Here is an 11,593-nt window from a genome sequence, read left to right as displayed (position 1 = left end):
TAAACTCCTACAGCTCCACACAGTAGGTACGTAGTAACAGCATTATGAAAACTGATAACAGAATATGTACTGATGCATGATTTTGATTGATTATAAAAAAAAGTTACTGGATCATCAAAAGTAGCTAATAAAACAAGGGTACAGGTGACAAAATGCAAGTTCCTTATCAAAAGATGCATTATTAAAAAGGTCTGTTTCTCATCTTTTCTGCTTCACTGAAATAAGTTTGCACTGGGTAGCACTTAACACTCAAAACCACATCTGACTGTGTAGTTTTTGATTTGTTTAAAAAGAGAGAGAAAGAGAGAGAGAGAGAGAGAGAGAGAGAGAGAGAGAGACATCAACCCACAAGAAGGAAAACGGTCTGGTAATAAAAAAAAACAAACCTCCTGGGTCTAGGTAAAATGTACATACCAGTATTTTCTCCCAATGGATCTTGAGTTTCTCAGCAAAGAGGTAAAATAAGATCATCCATATAATAAAAATGTGAATTGCTGCAGTTGAACACTTATTTTCAGGAAGCTTAATACCACCCATCTCCAGAAAAAGGAAATTTAAGAGGACTCATAATCCTCCTATTACAACTTTTTGTGCTTCTCATTCTACAAAAAGACTAATTTCTCAAAACCACAGCTTCCCAGTGACTTCTCCGAGAATCCAGACCTGCGCAGCGTGACTACTGAAACTGGACTGCCGCTGTCAGCGGGGAGCTCCCCTTCAGCAATCAATCGCATTCTTCCTGCAGGGAGGAACTTTGGTATGCTAAATGCAACAGTTCTCTAGAGCTTTGTATCCATGAACTGAAAAAAATTAAAGTTGCTCCTCACATAAAAGTATCTGAGAAACAGAAGTATACATCCATGTTTTTGTTAAACTGTTAGGCAAGACTACCTAAATTAATATAACTAACTGTAGGTAGGTAAAAATGATGGTAAAATGAGAGGCTCAGGAGCTGACTAGAAATCCAGTAAGAGAAACATAGAAGACATACTTAATTCAAAGAGATTAACATACATAGCCTATTTCAATTAAAAAATTCTCAGGAACAATCCATTGTGTCATGTTTATATCAGAGGAAATGTAAGAAGCATCATCTTATCTGAAGTCAGCAGAAGCTGTGTCTTGGAACCTAATAAAACAAATTATAACTGGGGAATGGTTCCCCCCCGCTCCTTAGTAGTAGCCAAGCATATGTTTTTCCACTTAGTGAAATCCATAAACCAACTCTCAGTTCTCCATCTCAGTGATGCTTAGAATTCAAAGTACTATACAAAAAACACATAAAGGTGAACTCTACATTAGTATGAAATATAAGGCTGTCTCATCCTGTTCTGCACAAGTTCACAAGTTTTTTCAGTAGTACAGCAGGCATTCTGCAAATGTTGATTTTGTAGAGGCTGTACATTATTCAAAATAGAGGAGAGCAAGGTTTTTACCTCACAATTTCTTCAATTTCACAAAAGCGTCAATTGAAACTCTCATTCCCTGTACACTTTTCACTGAGTAGGTGGCAGAGGCATATAATGCAAACTTGGGCTGTATATATAATTATCTTATTCAAGGAGTTCACCACTGATCATATTAAAAACAAAGTAATTTCATGGTCTTCTGAAGAGAGAAAACACTGTACTTTTTTTTTTTAAATATACAGGATATTCGCAGTTGACAGTTACTTAGCTGGCTTCTCTAACCTCATTATTTGCTTGTTCCCCAGGCATTAGAAAATGTTTAAGGTTTAGTACTGAACAGAGTACAGTCTAAGAGTCAGGTAAAAGCATTTCTGTAATGCATTAACGAGGGCAGGCAGCAACGTACTATGCAGCCATCAGGCTAGGGCTGCTGGCTCTCCCACCACCAGAGTAGGTATCACATAAATATCAAAAGCATATACAGTGATAAAAACTAAACGCTGGAAGAATTTTCAAGGCTGTAATTGCAGCAAGCTAAAAAAAAGTTATAGCTAATCTTGGGAGTCACGAGTCTGGCTTTTGCTACATTCCTTTTTTAATATTTGGAGTCACTAATAGTTCAAGACTGTGCGACAACAGGCTGTGAAGGGAATCACAACTGGTCTAGATTTAACAAAAAGAAAATCTTTTTAAGGAAAAATATTTTGCACTGAGATGGGCGGGAGAATGAAAGTGTGGGAGACAAGGAGGGATTCTTACCATTCAGAGAGCTCACCTCCACAGACCAGAAAACCCAGCCTCCTGAGCTTAATTTTCCTGTTTAAAATAGCAGTGGCAAGCTTGATGTTCTTGCCTGCCTTCCATGGATCACTGTGCGTGACTGCTAGCCGAGGATGCGCTAGAGGAGGAGCCCCTAGATCATCCCACTTGCCAGCTCAGCAGCTTGCTTTCTTTAAGCCCAATTTAACTGGTCCTGAAAGCAGATATATGCTGAATTCAGCAGTGCACTGCATGTATTGGAAGTGTCCTTTCTCCTCTGCAACAAGAGGTACACTGCAAATGTCTCAAAGCCATAAGATTTTGGTAGACAGATGGTGGCTTTAGGAAATTTTAAACCAGGAAAGGACAACTATCTTGACTCTGTTGTCAACCGCTTGAAAACCACTAACAGTAGCACTAGCAGATTAGAATCATTGCTTTATTCTTTTATTTTCATGTACATAAAGGGCAAAATAACGTAATGTATTAAGAACCACTGTCATGATTCATCCAATTAAGCAGTCAGCAGCAGAATTACCAAGACATAAATACAGCCTGTCATACACATTTATATATATGACCCTGTCCCTGATGATTACAGGCTTTTTCTTGATGGGAATGTTTACTGAAGCCTGTATAGGCAAGAGGATCCAATACACTGTTGTGATTAAGGTTAGCTAACAAAACAAAAAAACTAAGAAATCCCACCCTATAAGGTGACATCACACATGAAGTTCCAAGTGGATTTGGGTCTCAACTGCAAAACAAAATACATGAAAGAAATATGGCATTTTAAGTTTCTGCATGTTTTACAATATCTGGGAGAGAAAAACAATGCTGCTGTTTGGCTATCGAGGCTCTGTTCCAAGCAAAAAAAAAAAAAAAAAAAAGTAGAAGCTTCTTCAACTTTGCATCACTGCCAACGCAGCTAATATTATCCTTCTCTGCGTGCAACCAAGGTGGAAATAAAGACAAGGACTCCCCATTGCAATAGCACTTTCAATTGCAATTGCAATTTCAATGAGGAAGAAAAAAATTCGGGGTTTTCCTTTAAAACCAAGCATTGTTTTATGGTAGTGCCCATGTCGGTGAGTAAAGAGCACAACCTGCTTTTGTAATAAAAATAATAATAATAATAATAATAAAAAAAAGCACATCTGATGCAACAGAGACAGAAACACAAATAAAAAATGCCCAACCACATATGCTCCTGGAGGATGGCCTGATTAAACTGTGTAAATGGAAGATTTTTTATTTGAAACAGTCCACGCTAGGCACTTGATGACAATTTCTTGTTTAGTTCCAGAGCTCTAACATCTCCATTAGCTTTTGCATTTTCTACAAGTACCTGTGGAGAAAACAAACAACAGAAAACTGAGAACTTCATGGTTTTACTGTTAATATATCACCAGCTGTCTCAAAAGCATTTTAGTTTCTGCCATGCAGTTTCCCTAAAAACCCAAGTAACCTGTAAGTCCAGACAAGAAAGATATTCAACATTACACGTAGCTTGCTCAGACATTAAGCTCTAAAATTATAGTCACTTGCAATGTGCTAAAACAGCATCATTTGCTGCTTATGGCTGAGAAAAAGTCTGACAAGTAAGTTCCCTGCTGCCAAAGAAGCAAGTGGAGCTAAAGGAGACCTATCCCCCTGTAAATGCACGCTGGCCTCCTGCAGTAAGTATGTTCACTCCATTTTGGCAGACAAATTTGTATATTCTGTGCACTTACTTGAACAAAACTGCCAAGATTTTCTTTCTCCTCCCCCATCTAATTTAGATGTAGTCTTTCTCAATTTACTTTCCGTAACTTGCATTTGCAGCCTTTCTACTAGTTAAAATAGCTGCCATGTCAGTCTAATGTTCACAGACGTACCAGAGGCTTATGGCACTTCTCTTGTAATTGCAGTAATGTTATATATATTAAAAACAAAACAAAAAAGGAAATCTTTACTCTGGCCATTATTTTTATTGTACCCACTGGTAGAGAGTACAGATGGCTGCCCAAAAGCAAGCATAATGAGATCATATCAGGATCATCTGAACTCATTATTTCTAGCTCTTTTACAGACCTCTGTGATTGCATGTGGATTTTTGTCAATGCTGAGCCTACTTGATATGTTTTACCTCCAAACATACCTCACTACTGATTCAGAACTTCACTAAAATACAGCTGTTAATTTGGGCAAAAGAGCTCATTGTACCAGTAGCAGCAGTCAAGAAATAATTAATAGAGGGTATTAAAGTTGGAGTAACAAAATTCCAGTTACAAGACAAAAATGAACCACCTTAGTTTGCAGCATGTGAAAGAGCTGCATGGATTTTTGAGTTTGACCAAATACATTTGTCAAGCACTATGACCAGGAAATAATGCACTACTACACGTACAGTAAATACATAAAGGACAGAAGCATTGCAAGCTACTGTTCAGATCTTTCAGGTCAAGGACACCACACCATTTCCAGCCAATCTAGAGGGAATTAACATTTTCTTATTGCATTAACATGTTCTGGCAAAATTCTGATAAACTGGTCCTCATGTCTACTGAAAAGACACTTGTAAAACCTTTTCCAATTGGAGTTAGAGAAAGATTTTACTGTTGCTTTTCATTAGTATTGCATGGAGGAAGGGAAAACTTTCAAACAAACTGGATGCAATTTTGAAAACTGAGGTGAATTTTGCTAGTGTGGAATCCTTAGACCTGCAACCTGTAGAGCAAGAGAGTTACAATCTCCCAGGTCTCCCTCCACCCCAATTTCAAGTTAGAAGCACAGTATTTGATGGAAGTTGATTGAATTTCCGTATTAAATCGACTGCCTTACATCTATTAATTCATAATCATCTTTGGCATACAGATGTTGCAGAAGGTACCAGCGTGCAACAGATACTATGGTTTCTGGATTCCCAGGCTGATATACCAGTCTTTCCAACATTCGACGAGTCTCCCTAGAAGCATGAAAACACAATTCAAATAAACTACAAAATTTGGATGACTAGCTTGCATATAACTTTTAAGACCTTAGCGATTAAACCAGAATGCCTCTTTAGATCTTTTGAGCACACTAGTATCCCATATAAGCAACAATAATCAAAAGTAACATAAAGGAATGTCCTTGTTTCCATACTACCCAAGGAAGCGGGAGAGGTGAGATGCATATTCCTTTGTTTCCTATGTGACTGCTGCTTTCCACCTAGAATGCTAAGGAATACTGCCCCCATTATGTTTAACATCAGACATGTAAGTTAGTGCTTTAGCTAGTAGGTGACCCAGAATTAGACTGAAATAGCAGATTTTTACTGCTATGATAACATGATAAACCTCATGCTGTCTGTGAACTCAGCCCAACATCTGATTTCCACAGGTGATCTGCTTAACAATATAGCAGATATTCTGCTGTTTAAGAGCTATAAAATAAATCCTTTAGAAGACAGATGAGGCCATAAGACAGAGCTACTAGAACAAGAGTCTTACTAATCCCCAAATAATTAAATATTACACATAAACATATTTAATCCAGCACTCACAAAACGTACTGCAGTTTCTGTAACACACAACAGAGGCAAGATGTGAAATGGCAGAAGAGAGGAGAAATTTAAGTAGAGTACTATGGGAGACTAAAATCCTATTTAGCTGATACTGCCTTGCTGCTAACTTGTACCAGATCAAGACATATTCAAATTCACCACCATGTCGATAGAAAGCTGGTAAAAACTGGCAGTTAAGTTTAAAGATATGGTATTCACCCACTGGTGCTCCATCAGCTTTGGCTGTTGTTTCAAGAATTCTGTCCTTTGTAACTACTGTGATTTTCCATTGCATTATGATTTAGTGGGCTGTTGAGAGATTACATCTATTTTTGTTTTATTATTTTTAGTTAAGACAAAGTTGTTCCAGTATTTTGAAACATATCACAAGATCTATTTGGTCTTGCTAGAAGTCTATTGTTCAAGGAATTGAATATCTTCAATTGTAATAAAACTGATTTTAACTGGTTAAGTGAGTTTTCAGTCTTTTTTTTTTTTTTTTTTTTTTAAATGACAATGGCCACATAATCACATTAGGATGCCTGTAACTTTTCTACAAGTCCACAGAAAAAGTAAGCAAACTCAGACTCTGGAGAAGTTAGTTTCTTAGAAATATCTAACAAAAACATATATAAGTTATTGAACAAATACAGAACATATGTAATATTCCAGTTTTCCATGGTTAGTTAGGCAAAAATTTCACAGAATGCAAACTAGACTTAAAACCAAACTTAAAGTAGGAAGCTCCAAATCCTCTTCAAAATAAGGTACCTCAAAAAGACTCAATGAGCACGTCTGGTAGAATAACCTTCAGCTATTCAGGATTAGATGTGAAACCCAATGAAGTCCAATTCGAAATCAAATTGGATCCCAGCGCTGATATCTGTTTCCACGATGCTATTTAACAGGGTCTTAGAAAAGTGTGCACTTGTTGACTGTAATTTATTTGGATTACATGCCTTTTTTTATTGGGGGCGGGGGGGAAAGCTGTCTTTTCTCCTGGTATCTTGGTTATCTAAAAGCTTTTGGAGAAGAGGAGGGAAATTCTGCTGATTCCTTATTCCCCACACCACCACCCCCCACCCCCTTTCCCTTTTAACTGCCATGCTACTTCAATAATTCTTATTTTCAGTTTTCCTTTAGTTCTTGAGTTAGATCCAGGCATACTGACCACACTTACTTTTAGACAATGTGTTGCTTTCAAACATAATAGATCATTCATACCTTGCTCCCATTTTGCGATTATACTGCAGCAGAGCTTGCAGGAGTGCTGCCAGGGGGCAGGAAGAAAGTTTCAAGGCTTCAGTCGTTGCCTCCTGAACCAAGGATGGCCAGTGCTCATTTGAGACATTAGCCTATGATTAAAACACACGCAAAGATCAGAGGGCTTTACTGTAGCATAAATCAGTATTTGTTTGCAGCTGCCTAGAGAGTAGGTTTAATTCAAGCTGTTCTGAGTTACAAATCTGCTGTCGGGTTAGTAAGAGATTTGGCAGGTTAGTAAGAGATTTCTTAAACAAACGAAATCAGAAAAACACACACAAACTACGTTGATTGGAAGGGCCTGGAAAAATTATGTTAAATATCCTCAGAGCTGCCTTGCAAGCATTCCACTTGCTCATTTATGCAAGGAAGCTTTTTATTTTTTCTATACATGTCTCGACAGTGCTTGTTTTAATCACAAATCCTGGTCTGCTCTTCACTTTGTAAGTCTTCATCCCATATACAAGACTATTCTAGAAAGTACAGCTTATGCACAGAAGTGGCTGAGGAAGGTAATGTCTTATGAGAAGTAAAAACCAGTTCGATGATGGTAATTTAATTACTTAATGGAACAACTATTCAGCAAATTACTACATCTTCTGGCTTAAGGAAAACTTATTATCCTCTATATCTATCAGAATAGCATTTAGTTTTCTGTGCTTGAAGAGGTGCCCATGTTTTTAAGTGGACAGATAAGGGACACAAGCATTTTTGAAACAGAGCTTTCTCAGACCTGAGCAAGGTTTTGATCAGGCTTTTGCACATTTCATTAAACCAGTACAGATCAAAGCAAACCAATGGAAACCCACTTTCAACTGTTCTGCTCATGCAAAAAGTACTGAAGAGAGATAGTTAATTTAATAGAATATTTCATGTTAATTATGTTTTCTTATGGTTGTAAATGAAGTTTCATACATTCCCAAGCAGTTCAGGCCAACATCTGAAGAGGCAGTATTAGTTCAGTGAAGAGAGTATACAGAAGTACCTTGCAACCTGCAGAAACTTTTGCAATAACAGATTTAGAAGCTATTGAAAATGAGGAGCAAACCACTAGGAAAAGGACAGAAGAATTATGGGAGGAAAAAACCTGTCACTACTTGACAAATTCTGCCTTTTGAAGCACATGGCTCTCCCACTTGTGAGAAGGGAACTTGTCTATGCTCAGAAGGGTTCTCTTCTCCCCAGAAACAACAGTTCTGCAGCTTTATCCTCACTAAAACCGACTGCCTTTTCTTATATAAGCACTCCGGATATATGGGGTTCCTTTGCCTGATTTTGATTACAGCTGTTAGCTCAATTGACAATTAAAGTATACGAAAAAGTGTTAGCCAAGATCACAGCAATATCTGCCTTTTCAACTAGGCTTTAAAAAGCCTGCTAGTGCACTTCAAGTTTCTAGAGACAGACGGTGCTTAAAAAAAAAAAAAGACACTCTCTATGAATTTAGTTACATTCACCTGATTCTACAGTGCAAAGAGTACTGCAGTTTTCCTTATACCACAAGGTTTATGTTCTCTTTACACTTCAAGGCAGGGCACCTTATCTAAAGATGGCCATATAACAAAGTTACTTGAAACCTGAATGAAGGGTCCAAGCACCACTGCAGTAAGAGTTTATTAAAACTAGCTGCCTGAACTAAAAGACGGAGACTTGAGGGGTGGGTCAATCTGGATGATCGAACTGAACCTGTTATTAGAGAAATAAGCCATATTGAAAGAATCAGCCTTTTTAGGTACACAGTGGTTCTAGCTGATTATTTCACAAAACCTTTTCTATAAAGGAAGATTCTAAAAACAGCCCACTGTCCCTTAAAGTCTTATTTTATTCTCAAGTTGTCATTCATAAAATGCAAAGTCATTTAAACAAGGGTTTCATCTGGAGATTACAGAAGCCCTACATTACACGAACTCATGTTAAACCATATAGTTACATAATTTTGATTACCCTACCATGCAGATTTCCAGTGCAAGCATAGCTAGCCTGAGCAGACTGGATAACTTCCCATTCCAGCTGCCCTGCTGTGATGCCAACTGCAGACTCTTTCTGTAACACATCTCTGCTGCAACCATCATTCTTTGAGACTGATATACTTTTGCCAGCCACTGAAAATAAACAGCCAACACAATCAGTTAGGGAGCCACCAAAACATGCATATCATCAGGTAATACCATTTAGTTCAATTTATAAGAGTGCCAAAACAAACTGTTAGCTAAAACACAGCCACCGCCCTCCAATCCCTGTCCTGTATTCCAACAACATACTGAATACTGCCCTGCAGGAAAATGTAGTTTCCTGATTGCAAAGCTGGCAGTGCACCTCACTGCAGTAACATTTCATAGTCCTCTCAACCATTCACGGTCAACTATTTGATAGCTATTTTCATCTGGAGATTGGTCACAGATGAACAAATAACGTGGCTGGCTTTGTCAAAGTCACTCTTCAGACTAAGAGAGTACCGTGGGGTGCCTCGTTTGTCCCCAAAACTTCTGTAGAGATGAAAGGTTAGAGTTTCTCCCCTTGAACAAAGGTTCTTCCAGCCTACCTGAGCAATGTCAGGAACTTGCAGACATTAGAACTGGCTGTCTGAGCTCAGATAACCAGTGTACATCTTGGGCTACACAGCTTTTGACCCAGCAGACTCATGCTGGAGGAGCTACGTGGGGCAATGGAAGCAGGCACATAGATCTGCAGTTCCATGCTTCTGCCAGCATAAGCTGTCCTGGGATCTCTCACCAGGAGGAGCAAAAGGCTTCTCACTCCTCCCTCATTAATCCTGTAGCCATGTTACATTTATCAGAGCAGATGCAGTCACAAGTCTGCAAATCGCTGACATGTGCATGAAGATGTTCCAAAATGCGTAAGTTACATTTAGAAATATTCTTTGCTGGGACACCAAGCAAAGAAACTTTTTTAAAAAAAGGATTCTCTTACTTTCAACAAAGATCCTTAGACTTCTGTTACCTAAAGACTGCCAGGCATTAAGAGGGACACAATTCTAAGCCCTTTCTGATGCACAACAGTTATTAATCATTAAGTACTTTCTGGAGTTTCTGTTCTATTAGTACTAGTGAGATTATGCATTCTTGACCTCAAGCTGCAGGACTTCTTTGTGAAGTAAAGCATCCATTCAGGATGCTCAAAAGACTTCACTGGCCTCAGTACTTTGCAGCTGGAGATACCTAGAACTTAAGATGTGAAGGAGAAGACAGAAGAGGATGTTCATAAAAATAAACAATGGCAGCCCTAAAAGGCCAGCTTTTCACTATTTTCCCTGCACAGCATAAAGGTGGAACAGCCATCAGAAAAGCAGTTCAGCAGCACTCCTAAATGCTGCAAGAGAACCACTTAGACAAAAGCCAAGAACTTATGCAAAAAGTAAAGTTAATGGCCCCTCTAACTTAATAACACTGCAAGGCATCACAAGGGATACTTCCAATTAAGACAAAACATTTATTAAACCATTAAGTTTAGAGCCAGAAAAGATGAAAGCACAGATCTATCCATTATGAATAGATGTAGCAGCCATGGAAGCTTTTTCAGGACACCATCCAAGCCCTGAGATTAGAGTATCTTCTTCAACTGAATACCAGAAAGATCTTGCCCAAAGGTATCTGTTTTTTAAGTCTGGGCCCAAAGTAAAACAAACCCTTTCCCCCCCAAAAACCCACACTTCATTTTCTTTTGCTGTCTGTGTGCAAGATGACACTTGACCACTCAAGGGATGCTTGAAGAATATTACCTAAACCCCCAACTCCATTTTCAAGATTATTACTAAAATAGTAAGAGTATATAATCATGTCCCTCTCACATGCCCCCATATTTTGGGAAGCCAATTTGAGGAAGTACTGCAGCTAAGGAGAGATGAAGTCTCACAAGCTGTGATCTGCAGCCTTATAACAAGGGAGACAATGACCTCTTCGGCATCCTCTCTCTGGTCTTTTGACACTGAAATCACTTGAGTGAAACTTACTGCAAAGAGGTATTTACTTATTGAACAGGCAGCGGGACTATCATATATCCTACAGCTATCCAGCTACATGCAGGACCGCACACTGCTAAGATTAGCAAAGGAAGATAACGGCAACAGTTAGAAAAGTGAGTGGTCTCACCAGGGAGACCTACTGGCATCTGTGAGACAGTCTGAGAAGGCTGTCTCACAGAAGCAACATGAACCAAGTTATAGCATGTTCTTACTAACTAGAAACGCTTGCTTGGGATCCCACAGAAGGGAGTCAGCAAATACTGCTCCCGGATGACTTCTGTTCCTCGACCCCAGCCTCAACTGACTCAAAAGAATGAGACACTTAACACCAGGAAATTAAGCAGAAAAGTCAAGAAAGGCTTATTCTAAGTTGTCATACCCCAAAAAAGAAAGTGTATATTACTGTATTAGGAAACAATTTACTTCTGTCTATTCTTATAGGTTATGAAATATTTTACTGGTTTCTGCTCAGATTGCCAAGTCCCAGATTGCTAAAGAGATCAGTGTCAGAGGTTTACTCCCAAGTTTTTACTTGTCTTGCTTCCAAGTCTGCTTGTTCTTACTAACAGTCCCTTTTATTTCAACTATTACAGAAAATCCATATAGCATTACAGCTTTATAAAGAACTGAATATGAGATGGCTTCTCTCTCGCT

General features: G+C 38.6%; 1 protein-coding gene across 3 annotated transcripts in view; it reads right to left on the bottom strand.

Annotated features, from left to right (window-relative positions):
- Positions 1–2,593: 2,593 nt before the first annotated feature.
- Positions 2,594–11,593, bottom strand: part of SKIC3 (SKI3 subunit of superkiller complex) — a 52,335-nt gene continuing 43,335 nt past the window's right edge. For all 3 annotated transcript variants that reach the window (XM_064500222.1, XM_064500223.1, XM_064500224.1), the window contains exons 39-42: positions 8,907–9,059; positions 6,919–7,049; positions 4,992–5,115; positions 2,594–3,516 (exon numbers count right to left, since the gene is read on the bottom strand). In XM_064500222.1, the coding sequence (XP_064356292.1) occupies positions 3,439–3,516; positions 4,992–5,115; positions 6,919–7,049; positions 8,907–9,059 (486 nt within the window). In that variant the 3' untranslated portion in view covers positions 2,594–3,438. The remainder of the gene's footprint in view (positions 3,517–4,991; positions 5,116–6,918; positions 7,050–8,906; positions 9,060–11,593) is intronic.

The sequence above is a fragment of the Dromaius novaehollandiae genome, chromosome W, assembly GCF_036370855.1.
Source record: "Dromaius novaehollandiae isolate bDroNov1 chromosome W, bDroNov1.hap1, whole genome shotgun sequence".
Classification (NCBI taxonomy): Eukaryota; Metazoa; Chordata; class Aves; order Casuariiformes; family Dromaiidae; genus Dromaius; species Dromaius novaehollandiae.
This window is presented reverse-complemented; position numbering and strand designations above follow the sequence as displayed.